The sequence below is a fragment of the Cucurbitaria berberidis genome (assembly GCF_010015615.1).
Source record: "Cucurbitaria berberidis CBS 394.84 unplaced genomic scaffold K460scaffold_4, whole genome shotgun sequence".
Taxonomy (NCBI): domain Eukaryota; kingdom Fungi; phylum Ascomycota; class Dothideomycetes; order Pleosporales; family Cucurbitariaceae; genus Cucurbitaria; species Cucurbitaria berberidis.
The window spans coordinates 2,401,143-2,414,701 of NW_024468938.1; the positions used below are offsets into that span (position 1 = coordinate 2,401,143).

The window sequence follows — 13,559 nt, forward strand, 5'->3', positions numbered from 1 at the left end:
AATCTCTGAAACGCCCATTCCCATCCCATTCCATTCGGGTATCCTAGATCGATACGCAATGAGTAGTGAGTATCCACGTACTATGAACGCCGAGCAAATTCGGCTCAAAAACCCCCTTAATAGACGTCTAAGAAGGTGACGAAAATGGATGCCCGCCGAAGAACCGTAATGTGAAGAGTCTTAGGGAGATGTCGTGCCTACCGCTTCCGAAAAGTACATGCATGTTGAGCACATAAAGACCTTGACGAAGCACACGAACTCTGCCAAGCTGAAGCTTAAAAAAGTCGATCCAGGCCCATGTCAAGGATTTTCTGAAACTCCACCCGTTGCTTGCCAGCAATGCTCCGCTTGTACGGCTTCGAATCTGCAGGGATGTAGTGTTTGACAATCTGGACGGTAGCCGGGAGGTTGTCGAAAGGCCCAAGCACGTCAATTCTCAGGTTGGCGCTCTCGCTGTCCTGGGCAGAGTCGTGCCAATGAATGACCACCTCCTTGAGGTCGGGGGCCTGCTTGAGAATTTGGTAGACAAAGGTGGCGCGCTGACGAAGTAGAGCTGGGAAGATGGCGGCTACACAGCCCGTTGTATCGGCGCGGATCCAGGTCGTGTCCCAGACGAACGTCACTTCGACTTTGCGGATGTTCTCCATGGGTGAGAAAGCAGCCTCGGTGATTTGGCTGAAGGCCTCTTCGTAGAAGGACGTATGAGCGAAGCTGCCGGTGGCCTCGATACGGAGCACGGCAACATCGTAGTACCAATCCTTAGCTTCGTCATTGAGCTGCTTCGAGGTCAAGAGCAGCTCGATTGGAGGTGGACAGTGAGTGAGGCGCATGAACTTGGGGATATAGCGCCACTTTCGCTGAGCCCTAACCATCGGCACTCGAGCGGGAGGAGGTGGAGCCGTAATACTGGTGTCCTGTTCGTCATTTTCGTCCTCGCCAGCCTCTCCTTCACCATCGTCATCAGCCATTGCCTGATCGCCGTCTTCGTCGCCATCGTTTTGGGTACCTTGATCCTCGGTCTCGCCCTCTCCCTCTTCAGCAAGACCTTCCTCGATGCCATCTTCGATGTCCGCTTCAGACTGTTCGGGGTCATCCTCGCCATGAGCCGCAGCTTGGGTTTGAACGTGTGCTGAGGCGGGAATCTGGGTGCCTTGACCGGCATCCATGCCCTCCATCTCGTCCTGGGTGTCCACTTCAGCAAGCTGCTCTTCACCATCTTGGTCCATGCCCTCGTCGTCCTCTTCGTCCGCAGGCTCGCTGTCCTGTTCTTCATTGGCCTCGTCGTCTTCCTCCTCGTCCTCATCATCTTGATCTTGATCTTGATCTTCGGCGTTCTCGTCGGCTACTTCACTGTCCTGTTCATAGTCTTCGTTGCTGTGTACAACTCGCGGAATCGGTCCGTTAGAGTTGGCTGCAGCTTGTTTCGCAATGAGCTCCTCGACTTCCTTCTTCTCGAACCAGTAGCGGAGCAGCTTCTTAGGCTTGAAGTCACGGGCAGCCGCGAGCTCAAAGATGTGATGTCGTACCTCCAGCGGTAGGCCCATGAACATGGACGTGGCCTGGTCGTGGGCCATTATCGGTAATTCTATCGGGGCTGAGTGGTGGTGATAGTCAAGTCACGGCAGAAGCGGAGTAGTTAAAGAGCCTGTGCTAGGCCTGTCGAATTCAAGGTGAAGGTGGTGGACTTGCTGCCTGGGAATGGGAAGGCGGGGCAAGGCTGCGCGCGTTGTCCCTCCAGCGGGCTGGCGGGGCTGAAAAGGGCGAAAGTGAGCGTTTATACGCAAACGTGCGCACTCTAATGCGAGACACTGCCATGACGACGGACGCACAGCTGCTGTGCGAACCACGGATTGCTGCGTCTACAGACGAGGTGAACATCTCGGTCGTGCTTTCCCCATGTCTCGTGTAGCATACAAGCGCCTCGCCTATTGGTTGCAGGTTGCATACAATGTCGCGGCTAACGAGGACATGGTAACCTCGATTTCCGATCCAGAGTTGCGTCTACCCATCTACAGGCCTATTTCTCTTACCTCTAGAGCGGAGGATGTATATCGCTGCAGCTCCTGGACGCTGATATATGTAAGGAAATAGCATTTACCTAGTGTGTAGCGTCGTGTACGAAACCTCGTACATGAAGTTTATAACCTTGTACCATATGCCCGGTATGAAGTTTTCCATAAGAACGCATTAGTTCTTTCAAAACCCCCAGTATCTCACATTGACACGCCCAAAGAGCTTTAGCTTAAGCTTATCATAGACCATGGACTCTCAGCCCAACTACAAGCTCGTTGTCTCTCGCGGAACATCTCCGCACTTAAATTACTTTCACAGAACCAGCGATAGCTCAACTAGGGCGTAGGCGCTTTGGGAGTCCTCTTATGTCTCTCGCGGAGCCGACAGAGCAGCCCAATACGTCTGGTCCCCACATGTCGCAAAGCTCGAACTTTGTTTCCGCCTATCAAAGCTCTCATACGAAAGCAATTCTGGTGGCCCTCTCAACGTTCCGAGAGGCAAGATACCCTGTGTTGAGATCTCCACCCCCGGAAGCCCTTCAGAGTGGGTAGCAGACTCTCTAATTGCTAAAGATTTCATCCATAGAGGTCTGCTGCAAGACATGAACGCCAGGATAAGCGGAAAAGAAACGGGGCAAGATCTTGCAATTCGCGCATTGCTGGAATACAAGCTCTTCTTCTACAATGCACACGAACGGTGGACCAACAACTACTACACTGTGCTTCCACAGCGCTACTTGTTTGGTTACTTCCAAGGTTGGCGCACCACGCCATCCTCCAAAGGCTGATTAATCAAGGGACAGGGCGCTTTATGGACGGGGAAATTCACACCTTCCGCGAAGAGATATGGGCAGGCGTGCATGTAATATTGGAAGACAGCCGGAGGAAGGCGACACAGGGAGAGTGTTTCTGGGTGTCAGGTGGCGATGAACCTTGCGAAGCTGATGCTACAGTATATGGCTTCGCAATCAGTGCACTGGTAAGTGACTCCGGGCCGATGGGCGGAGACCTGGTGAAATCGGAGTGCCCTGCAGTGTTGGAGTACGCCACAAAAATCCATCAACGGTACTTTCCTGATCATGAGGTCTGGAAGTAGCAGTGCTAGCACATCACAGTGTTGGTGGTGTTCCTGCTCTTGCATACGACGAAAATGGTAAGCTGCGATGCTCAAGCAGCAAGTGCAGCTCCACCCACAGTTCTACGTGGAAACCGCAGGTGTCTCTCCTTCGCCTGTATATAAACCCGCTTCTGGGCTTTTGGTTTTCTTCTTCCACATCATCCACTCTTCCATCCCATCCGAGCATTGTTCCACCAACAAGCATCCATACCATCCTCATCAACGCCTAACAAGTTCAGCTTAGTCGCCTCCAGCAGAAATCCACCATGCATCTCACCGCCGGTGTTCTCAATGGCCTTGTCGCCCTCACCGCCGCCTCACCTACGGGCTACGCCTTCAAGCAAGCTCAGTCCAAGGCTTTCGTCGACGCCGTCGAGCCTCGATTCACTGATGCCGACGACGGATGGCACATCGGCTGCGACAAGGACGAACACTGCTACTACTACCGTGATCGTGTTGCCTTTAATCCCACCGCTGCTTCGATCTCTCCTCGCAGCCCCGCCATCCGCCGGTCGGCGTGCATACCTTGCAAGAATTCAAAGCAGTGCATTGTAAGTCATTTTGTCACATCCCCGCTCCTTTCCGCAATAGTCTAGCTAACGAATTGTGCCCTGCTAGGACTGTCCACCCCCATCCCAAGGGGACAACCTGTACGAGTGCATCGACCCCGACGCCATGACATTCTTTTGTGTTCGCATTGTTGCTGGAAAAGAGGTCTCGAACAACTCCACCAAAGCCTCCACTAAGACTCTCGACACTGCCGTTTCGATTATACGTCACACCGTCGATGGCCCCAACTACCCTCCTCCGAAGCATGACGATCCCAGTTACCGCGGACCGAAGCAGGATGGACCTGACTCTGCTCCCCCGAGCCACGAAGGTCCCGACCAGGAGGGTCCCAATCACCATGGGCCTGGCTCTACTCCCCCCAAGCATGAAGGTCCTAGTTATGAAGGTCCTAACCACGAAGGCCCCAACCACGAAGGTCCAAACTACCATGGCCCTGACTCTACTCCCCCGAGCCACGAAGGTCCCAACCAGGAGGAGGAGGAGGGTCCCAGCCAGGAAGAGGAAGGTCCCAGCCAGGAAGAGGAAGGTCCCAGCCAAGAAGAGGAGGGTCCCAGCCAAGAAGAGGAGGGTCCCAGCCAAGAAGAGGAGGGTCCCAGCCAAGAAGAGGAGGGTCCCAGCCAGGAGGAGGACCAGGAGGAGGAGGGTCCCACCCACCATGGGCCAGGCTCTACTCCCCCCAACGATGAAGGTCCCAACCACGAAGGTCCAAACTACCATGGCCCTGAATCTGCTCCCCCCAACCAGGAGGGTCCCAATCACCATGGGCCTGACTCAGCTCCCCCTAACTCGGAAGGTCCCAACTACGAAGGTCCCAGCAATGAAGGTCCCAACCGCGAAGGTACCAGCCACAATGGGCCTGGCTCGGCTCCCCCCAATCAAGAGGGCCCCAACTACCGTGGGCCTAAATCGAACCCCCCTAACCACAACGGCCCTATCTCTTCTCCTCCAAACCACGATCAGCCTGAGCACGATCAACCTGAGCACGATAGCCCGAAGTATGATGGCCCAAACCACGGCGGCCCCAAGCAGGATGGGCCAAAGAACGACAGCCCCGTCTCCAATACCAAGCCACCTTACTTCGAGTTTGAATAAGAGGAGTGCAGGCCCTACACCAGCGAGAACGTAAGTCAGCGGAGGGTTCTTATTATGATTCACTGACTGATGTGTGAGCAGGCCGTTTGCAGTTGGTGGTCCTTGTGTGGCAAGAAGCAGAGGTGTTTCCATAACAACGGTCGGGAAGTATTCGAGCTGTGCTACGAGAACGATGGAGTTGTGCTTCAATGCACCGCGTAGTGGTCTACATTTCAATTGAGTGGGTGAGGTATGCGGCGAACGCAGTGGCACATGGTGCGAAGATGGCCGAGTTTTGAGTTTCGGGGACTGCATACGCTGGCTTCTGTCTTGTTGATAACGGTGCTGTCGGATGGGTGTTGAGCGTTTGTTGCGTCCTTCTTTGTCTCTTTACATTCTTCCCGCAGCTTCTTCGCCCCTTGTCGATATTCTTCTTGTTGCGCTGCTATAATTCAACCTTTGCGCTTCCTGTTCACTTCACCTCTTCTCTGAATTCGCGTGTCTTTGCAAGTCTTTCAAGTTGTGTGGCTGGGTATACACTGCAGGAGTCGCATTGACTGTCCCTTGCCAACCAGGCAGTTTATTTGAGGATATCTACGATTGACCAATAGCCCAAGATTAGCTTCGTTCGACTTCTAGACCGTACACATCGTCGGAATCTTCTATCATGGTCTTAGCGTCTAAGTTTCACGGGTTGGCTTATGTTACGAACCATCATTGCTCCCATTGTCAGCACGCGGGTACTATAAATGGAGATAAACATGGAATGTGCCCCAAGGCCGAGACTTTCGAGTCTGAGGCCATATGACATAGTTTGTAAAATCTTGGTAAGGTTGGTTTCGAGTAGATAATAACTTCCTAGGCGGCTATTGTTAGCTAAAGCCGCCACTGACATAATACAACTTACGAACTGGGTGCTATTGTTGCAGCGCAGATGACCCACGTCAAGAGGGCACGTCGATTGCAGCCTAACCATCTTGCGTGCGCATAATAGATGTAAATGACGGTCTCTGTCTGCCCCGAGGCATACATAAATTCTCAAAATTACCTTGTATCTCCTCGGCTCTAGACCAGCAAGCACCACATCGAGGAACGATCCCCTGCCAGCTACGACGACTTCGAGAAAGACCGTACCTGAACACAGCTCTCAAACATCTCCCACTCGATCAAACACATCCCCAAATCAATTCAATCAAACATAACCAAATCGTGCTGACAAGATGTCTTCATCCAGATAAAAAGTCGTCCTCCGCGTCTACAACTTTGACAAGACAAAAGTCACAACCGTGGCCAAGCCGACAACCTACACTGATGTCGATATCGCGAATGGGGTTGCCCATGACATGCTAGAGCACTTTATAGGCGCGAGAAAGAGGATGGAATGAAGGAGATTGTCGTGAGCAGGTCGAAGGGAGGGGATCAGATTTCGGCTGGCTTCAGCGGAGGGTTTTAAAGTTCAGGAGATGAAGGAAGAGAAGGGGGAAAATTGTGAGGGTGCTGCTAGTATGGAGAGATGGGTGAGATACAGATGGTAGCAAGTGAACTGAAAGCTTGCTTGGAGATGAACAAGTATTTCGCTGAAAGGAATTGGTTATGAGTCGACGATTGGGGTTGGGGTCTAAGAATTAGCTGAGGGTAGACCGGCTCACTTTTGCCTATGGTGCAAAAATGTCACAGTCCTTCCCAACCCACGTTTTGCCTTGGAATTTCTTGTATTTGACTCTTATATCAGCTTCTTAGCCTAAGCATTCCAAATCTCGTACACATCATCTCATGTTTCTCAGGGGGACTTGAAAACCAAAACTCGTCCAACCATTGGCTACAATTAAACTAGTCACTGCGCGTAACGGTCTGCTGAATAGATTATGTAGGTTAATAGATACATCCCTCTTCAAGAATGTGGAATGGACGGCTGCAGGCTGTCAGATACCAAAGGTGGAGACGTGAGGTTCAAGTTGAGCTCCGCGCTAGAGCCCCACATCCCGCTAGGCAAAACCTTCCGCCGCCGCCTCCAAAAATTTCGAGATCGCATACAGTGTTTCCGCAGCTCTCGATCTTCCCATTCCCCACTCTTCCACGCCTGCTACCAGGGCCAATACCGTCGCGAAGATGTTCTCGGTCCCCGGCTGGAACGTTTCTGCGCCCATCAAAGCCCAGGTCGAGAAACCGAAACCCAAAGACCCGAACAAGCTCGGCAAGAAGGCGCTGAAGAGGCAGGAAAAGCAAGAAGTAAAGCTCAATACAGAGAACATAGGAGAGTACTGGGACAAAGTTACCGAGGAGAAGGATGTGAAACCACAGGGAGAGCAGACACCGGCTCAAAACCCAGTAGAAGCGACGGCCGATGGTGCGCAAGAGAAGCGAGGAAAGAAGCGCAAGAGAGGTAAGGCTGGAGGTAATAAGGACAAAAAGGAGGGAGAAGATGGTGCTTCAAAGGCAGACGGCAGTGTTCCTCCGGTAGCACAGAGCGCCGAGTCTGGCACTCAGAGTGTCTCAGCGGAGAAGCCTACCACAGCTACAAACGGCGACTCGAAGCGCGACAAGAAGAAGCGCAAGAAGGAACAGAAGTCTGGCAACCAGCAGCAAGCCGAAGCCAATGGAGTTCATGCGCCAGAGCTATCCAAACCTCTCACCCTAGCATCACTCATCCCCGAGCCGAAAGGCCTCACACCCCTTCAAAGATCCATGCGCAGCAAGCTTGCCAGTGCCCGCTTCCGCCACCTCAACGAATCCCTATATACCAAACCGTCCAAAGAGTCGCTTGATCTCTTCAAAGAAGACCCTAGCATGTTTGAGGACTACCACCGCGGCTTCGCACAGCAGGTAGAAGTGTGGCCTGAGAACCCAGTGGATGGATATGTTCAAAGCATACTAGCGCGAGGAAAGATAAGCAACAAGGATCCGTGGAAAGACAAGAAGCGGCAAGCCAAGAAGGGCAAAGGAAGTGCCCCAGAAGTTGAACAGCCAGAGTCAGCCGTTGTGCCCGCGCGAGGCGATTCGAAACCCCTCCCCCGCAACGTCAAAGGGCATGCCACGATTGCAGATCTAGGATGCGGCACGGCCTCGCTTTCCTACCACCTACAATCCCAGCTGAAACCACTGAACCTCACATTCCATTCCTTTGACCTCTCGAAGCCGTCCGGCCCCTCTGCTCCTCTCGTAACCGTCGCTGATATATCCTCTCTCCCGCTCCCGGACAACTCCGTCGACGTGGCTATCTTCTGCCTCGCGCTCATGGGCACAAATTGGCTGGATTTCATAGACGAAGCCTACCGTATTCTACGCTGGCGCGGTGAACTTTGGGTCTCGGAGATTAAGAGCCGATTCGGACGTGTGGACAAGAAGAAAGGCAAAGCTCCGATCAACAGCATCGGGAGCCTCAAGAAGCCCATGCCTGATAAGAAGAAGGGGGGCAAGAAGGGTAAATCCGGTGACAAGCCAGACGAAGAGGGCATCGCTGGTTCTGAAGATGAAGAAGAACTCGCCGTCAACGTGGATGGCGTCGACGCAAAGGAAGGTACCGATGTCAGTGCGTTTGTCGAGGTGCTTCGCAAGCGTGGCTTCGTTCTAGACGCCCTGCCTGAGAAACCCAATGATGCTATTGATCTCAGCAACAAGATGTTTGTCAAGATGCAATTCGTCAAGGCGGCGCATCCGAGCCGAGGCAAGAACGCAAAAGAAGATCAAAAGGCGGGGGCTGGACGACCTGGAAACATGAAGATGGGTCTCAAGGGGAAGAAATTTGGCATTGTGGCTGAGGAAGATACATCCAGTGGTGACAAGGAGAAGTCGGTCTTGAAACCGTGTTTGTATAAGATAAGATGAGCTATGCATATATGCTATAATGCACCTGAGACAATTCCACAGTTTTGTCACACGCACACATGGATCGTTTACCTAATTTTGAAATATTGTAAAGTCGCCAGATTTCGATTTAATTCCTGGCTGACTCGGTCTACTGGATCTAGATATGCCGTTCCTTGTCCTCCTGGAAATGCCGGTCGCTTTTACGCGTGTTCGTAGAAATACATATGCCAAAGTGATATCGTGAGCTCATTACTCATGCCTCGTCATCGAACGATGAAGATGAAGTACTTGGTTTGAAATAATAAAAGACTCCCCGAAACAGATTGTCCGCCCAGATTTCGTCGCAAATGTCGTGGAAGGTCGTTTGGTGGGTGACCAACACTATACTGGTCTTTCGGAATTGTTGCTCATAGTCTATCTCTTTCACCCCCCAAGGAGGAAGCTTGCAGCGTGTTCCACGTTACCTCCAAACATCTCCAGTGCCTGGATAGCTTCCTGTTCCGTGCAACCAAACATGCCAACAAGCTGCTGAATGTCGTGCTGGGGGAATGAGCTGTGCGAGGATGACGGCACGGGTGCTTTCGACGTGGATGCCTGGGATGTGGACGGCCCCGCGGACGGGCCGGCTGCGATAGAATGCTCGCCAGCAGCGGTGGCACCTTTCGGTCGGACCGCACCGGACTTTGCACCAATCTCGGTTCCGTTGGGACCAGCGACGGTAGGCTCGTTCATCTCGGCCTCTTCGAAGCTCTTGGGAATCTCTGACTCGTGCAGAAAGGGCACCTCGATGCCTTCGAAGCAGAGGGCGTTCTTCTCCAGGTCGATCTTGGCCTTGTATCGCTTGAGCATGTCGAGCCCGAAGAGTAGATCGACGTCCTTGCCCTCCATGACCGTAAAGGCACAGGGCATAGCGGCCCCGCCAATTTGAATCTCGGCACGGTGCACACGACCAAGAATCTTGGCGGTGCCGACACCTCGAGCCATACCTGCGTATCGAGTATCCATGAGACGCATGATGCCACACCTCTCGGCACAGTCTGGCGACATGATAGTAGCTTGAGCTCCCGAGTCGACAAAGGCCTTTACAGGCACGCCGTTGACGAGGGTGTTGACGTAGAGCATATGAACACGCACGAAGACTATTGTGAAATTAGCTACAGATACTCTGGGGTTTCGAAATTGGGGTGACTTGCCTTCAGGGTTCTCATCGTAGGCCACCTGCAGGTTCTCGATGACACGGTCTTGACGGATGAGTTCTTCAATCTTGCGTTGGGCCTCGACATTGAAGGGGTCTTCGTTGAGCAGGGCGACTTGGTTCTGGCGCTCTCGCTCTGCGTCGTCGGCCTGGCGCTGCTTCATGGCGAAGCTTTCTTTCCAGCGGGTGGGGTCGGTGACGGCAGCAGCGAGGTCGGGGTCGCGCTGTCGAAGTTCGTTGAGCGCGGTGGGGTGCATAAGGAGCTGCTGTCGCACGCCCTCTGGGTCAGGTTGGCCTGGCCTGGGTTCCCGTGGGTTCACATTGGGTCGTGGTTGATTCTGCCGGATTAGGACGGCCAGCATCTCACCATCCCTTATTCCAGCATCCTCTAGTGTTTGTGTCTCGTTGGCTACCGGCTGGCCGTTTAGGTAGATGCTCTGTGATGCCGAAGGGAGGTTGGTGTCGGCCTCGATGAAGCCCTTGAGGTCCTTGACGGTGCTGCCGGGGGGCAGCTCGAGGGTCAGCAGGTCGTTGTCCGACTGCGTGCCTGGGGCGGTGATGGATATGGTGACGCGTGGCCTGGCAAGAGGAAGCGTTAGCCGTGTGTTTTAGGGTCGTGGTACAACAACGGTTTGGTTCGGAACTCACATGTCTGGAGCGGGTGGGCGGCGTTCCTTGCGTGGTATGCAGGTGAGGCTCAAAGCAGGCAAGAGAATGTGGTACCGTGTGCTGGAGCAGAGTCGAGGGCGAGGATTTGTTGGCTTAGGAGGGATAGCGGGGGGGCTTCTGGGACTGCGGTTCGGCGCAGGTTCCTCCCAGAAAGTGGTCGAGTGCGCCCCGGGAATTGCTTATAAGGAAGCACGCCGGACGAGGGCAGTTTCTGGCCGTGATTGCTGGTGCACCCGCCCGCGACGTGTGACTGCTAGAAGGCAATGGAAGCCAGTGGGCCCCTCTTTCAGGCTCCAATCGAGGTTAATAATCAGCGAGGGAGGGGGACATGGACATGGACAGGCCGCAACGACATGATGTTGTGGGAGAGTGAGTGACACGCAGGCAGGGCGGGCAGGCGGGAGAGGCGAGGCGGTCAGTCTGCGTAATATAGCAGCATAGCTAGCTAGCTAGCAGTAGCAGCACGACGAACGAACGGCTCGACGAGGTTGGCTTGGCCTGGCCTGGGGTGGGGGAGGGACTGGACTGGAAGCACTGATGAGCCGGCGGTTGCGTGGGTGTGCGTGTGCGTGCGAATGAATGTTGGCGGTGTAGCCCTGCGCGTTTGCCCAGAGCAAGGGCCAGGGGCGGGGCTTTCAATATTTCGAGCGAGCGGCCTCAGAGACAGACAATGACATGTACGGTAGAGGTACATGATGGATGGGAGATGATGGGGTGATACACGGGCACAACCTCAGCCTGTGGAAGCCATCCCAGTTCTCAATGTGCGAGTGCGAGCAAGGGGAAGCTTGCCGTAGCGACCGTCTTGAGACAGTTCAGACGGGACCACAGCAGCAAGACATGCGGCATCCTCACCCCTCATACGGCAAAGGCCCTGGCTACATCTCAGATGCAAATGCAAATGCAAATGCAGATTGCCATGTCATATCATCCCACCTGCTGCAAGTCATTGGCACAGACAGACAGGGCACCCACTCCGAGCCAATCGACAGCTCCAGTCCAAAGCAGAGCAAAGCAGAGCAAAGCAAAACAAAGCACATTACGGGCCACTACAGAAGCTTCATACATGAGAGAAGTAATAGCAGATGAGATATGCATGAGAGAAGCGCCACGACGCAGATTGTTTAGCCCGTTTCTGCCCCCCAGCCCAGGATCTGCACCAAGCGAGCCGGTGGCTTAGGCCGCGGCGTGTCTCGTGAGCTCGCCAGGAACCACGCACCCAACCCTCACCAACTGCACCCGCTTTGTGCCCGACTCCATCTCGATCGGATCCTGTTGCCATCCGTTGATCGGCCCGCCAAGATGCCACGGGACCTGCTAGCCGACAAGAAGACGCTCAACGAGATGCCTCAACTGTCCCGAGAGCCCGCCTCTAGCCCGCCGCCAAAGGACTCCAGTCCAACGCCTCTCTACAGCCCGACTACTTTCAAGGAAGAGCGCTTCAAGAAGATGGGCAAAATCCACCCGTTTGCCCAGCTGCTCAATGTCGAGGACCTCGACGACTGCGACTGGCTTGAACATGCAGCCTTCGACCCCATAGAGGCTGCTACACGGGAAAAGGTAGGCCGGTCCTTTATTGCCTTCACCATTGACACCCTATCCTCCATCGTCTGCTGTATCACATCATTGGGCTCTGTCAGGCATCACGCATTGCGCCCTCCTCCACCCCCTCTGTTACCTAGACCAACAACTCTGCATGCTTCAATACCTCCGCGCGTACCAGCCCCTAATTCAATTCCACAGTCGCCCTCTTCGTCACTTCGTCGTCACACTACAGCATCTTGTTTATTGCTCCACTTCATTTCAAGACCCAGACTTTTGTCCGCATGAGTCAATGGTTTTCCGCCACGTCCTCGCTCTTTCCCTTTGCGGCTGCTTGTGTAACGTCCCTTCCTGCCCTAGCCAGCGCTTCTAGCCTAGTCTACACAACACCAGTACACTCACCTACTTGGACGACCACAGGCCTCATGCTAACCACATCAGCTCGAATACCGTCTACAAACCTGCGGCGAATTATGCTCTGGCCTGTTTTCCTCTGCTTACCCCACCTCGCCCGGCCCACTGGGAGAGATCATCAAGTCACGGACATTTCAGTCTATAGACGCATCTGACTCTGACCGGAAACGAATACTAATCGGCCACATCATCGCCACAAAGTCCAGCTCCCCACTCGTCACAGACGCCTCCATGGACTACCCCAAGGACTGGCAGACAAACTACCAACTCACTCCAAGCACAGGCCACAACGAAGATGGCCAAACCGTATGCTTACACTCACTATGCGTGCATCCCAACTTCAGCGGCAAAGGCTTTGGCCAGATACTACTCAAGAGCTATGTGCAAAGAATCAGGGACGCAGAAGTCGCAAAGAGGATCGCCCTCATCTGCAGAGATCGTCTCGTCCGGTTTTACGAGAATGCGGGATTCCACAAGGTTGGGCCGAGCAAGTGCCAGTATGGCGGGGGCAATTGGGTGGACATGGTGATTGATTTCGAGGATGGCATGGGCGACGATGATCCAGACTTTTAGATCACACTGACAAGCATGAAGAGACGACTTGGGTATTGATGAGAAGATGAAATGTAACCATTGTATAAGACTCTGTTCATTGGTACCTGGGATATCTAGACATGCTGCGATGCAGCGGTTACTAATACAGTGTGCTAATGTAGTCCTAGACCTATGTCACCGTTGCTGATCAAGGCGGCTTCAGTTCTTACGACGAGCTCTGACACTGGTTGTTCTCGAAGATTTAAAGAAAGCGGGCGTGAGTGATGACTGCATCAAAAGAGGCGGGGAGACGGGCTCTCATTTGGCTCCCCTCGACGCGCTAGTGGGGACTATCTAACATACCCTATTTGATGGCGGGATCACTTTCAGTAGATGCCCCACCCAGACTACATCACTGTCCGTAGCCACATAGCTGTTTATTATGCTGGTCGCAACGTCCTTGGTATCACTCCTGATTCGGCTAATCAACTCCCGAGCCCCCACCCCAATATCTCAATATGCTTGAGATTAAACCCGCGCCCAACGGCACATATGACCCATTGTACTGGAAACTGGCTACAGGACAATGTATTTAGGGACTAGAATCCAGATTTATGGGCACATGTTT

The 13,559-nt window shown here is 53.6% G+C and overlaps 7 protein-coding genes across 7 annotated transcripts; 5 read left to right on the plus strand and 2 right to left on the minus strand.

Moving 5' to 3' along the window:
• Nucleotides 1-12: 12 nt before the first annotated feature.
• On the minus strand, nucleotides 13-1,659 carry K460DRAFT_315934 (uncharacterized protein). Its single transcript, XM_040930323.1, has one exon. It carries the CDS (start codon nucleotides 1,572-1,574, stop codon nucleotides 276-278), a length of 1,299 nt encoding a protein of 432 aa, XP_040786074.1. The 5' UTR covers nucleotides 1,575-1,659; the 3' UTR covers nucleotides 13-275.
• Nucleotides 1,660-2,260: 601 nt separating this feature from the next.
• K460DRAFT_433157 (uncharacterized protein) lies at nucleotides 2,261-3,115 on the plus strand (the record flags this gene model as incomplete). The annotated part of the gene is made up of 3 exons (XM_040938363.1): nucleotides 2,261-2,355; nucleotides 2,401-2,768; nucleotides 2,810-3,115. The coding sequence occupies 3 exons, from the start codon at nucleotides 2,261-2,263 to the stop codon at nucleotides 3,106-3,108; spliced, it is 762 nt and encodes a 253-aa protein (XP_040786075.1). The 3' UTR covers nucleotides 3,109-3,115.
• Nucleotides 3,116-3,395: 280 nt separating this feature from the next.
• On the plus strand, nucleotides 3,396-4,791 carry K460DRAFT_396800 (uncharacterized protein; the record flags this gene model as incomplete). Its single annotated transcript, XM_040936123.1, has 2 exons — nucleotides 3,396-3,680; nucleotides 3,748-4,791. The coding sequence occupies 2 exons, from the start codon at nucleotides 3,396-3,398 to the stop codon at nucleotides 4,789-4,791; spliced, it is 1,329 nt and encodes a 442-aa protein (XP_040786076.1).
• A 2,073-nt stretch (nucleotides 4,792-6,864) lies between these two features.
• K460DRAFT_288318 (uncharacterized protein) lies at nucleotides 6,865-8,595 on the plus strand (the record flags this gene model as incomplete). The annotated part of the gene is made up of 1 exon (XM_040929041.1): nucleotides 6,865-8,595. A coding segment is annotated over one exon (1,731 nt), but the record flags the coding sequence as incomplete, so codon positions are not given.
• A 1,682-nt stretch (nucleotides 8,596-10,277) lies between these two features.
• K460DRAFT_146506 (uncharacterized protein) lies at nucleotides 10,278-10,969 on the plus strand. Its single transcript, XM_040926779.1, has one exon. It carries the CDS (start codon nucleotides 10,421-10,423, stop codon nucleotides 10,796-10,798), a length of 378 nt encoding a protein of 125 aa, XP_040786078.1. The 5' UTR covers nucleotides 10,278-10,420; the 3' UTR covers nucleotides 10,799-10,969.
• Nucleotides 10,428-11,221, minus strand: K460DRAFT_368407 (uncharacterized protein; the record flags this gene model as incomplete). The annotated part of the gene is made up of 1 exon (XM_040933770.1): nucleotides 10,428-11,221. A coding segment is annotated over exon 1 (245 nt), but the record flags the coding sequence as incomplete, so codon positions are not given.
• Nucleotides 11,222-11,689: 468 nt separating this feature from the next.
• K460DRAFT_368408 (acetyltransferase) lies at nucleotides 11,690-13,239 on the plus strand. The gene is made up of 2 exons (XM_040933771.1): nucleotides 11,690-12,001; nucleotides 12,425-13,239. Exons 1-2 carry the CDS (start codon nucleotides 11,744-11,746, stop codon nucleotides 12,968-12,970), a joined length of 804 nt encoding a protein of 267 aa, XP_040786080.1. The 5' UTR covers nucleotides 11,690-11,743; the 3' UTR covers nucleotides 12,971-13,239.
• Nucleotides 13,240-13,559: the final 320 nt, after the last annotated feature.

What these genes read in the sequence shown, in the direction of transcription:
- K460DRAFT_315934 (XM_040930323.1), bottom strand. Translation starts at nt 1,574, where the DNA reads ATGGCCCACGACCAGGCCACGTCCATGTTCATGGGCCTACCGCTGGAG.
- K460DRAFT_146506 (XM_040926779.1), top strand. Translation starts at nt 10,421, where the DNA reads ATGTCTGGAGCGGGTGGGCGGCGTTCCTTGCGTGGTATGCAGGTGAGG.
- K460DRAFT_368408 (XM_040933771.1), top strand. Translation starts at nt 11,744, where the DNA reads ATGCCACGGGACCTGCTAGCCGACAAGAAGACGCTCAACGAGATGCCT. An exon ending in AGGCTGCTACACGGGAAAAG is followed by an intron (nt 12,002 to 12,424) that starts GTAGGCCGGTCC and finishes TAACCACATCAG; the next exon opens with CTCGAATACCGTCTACAAAC.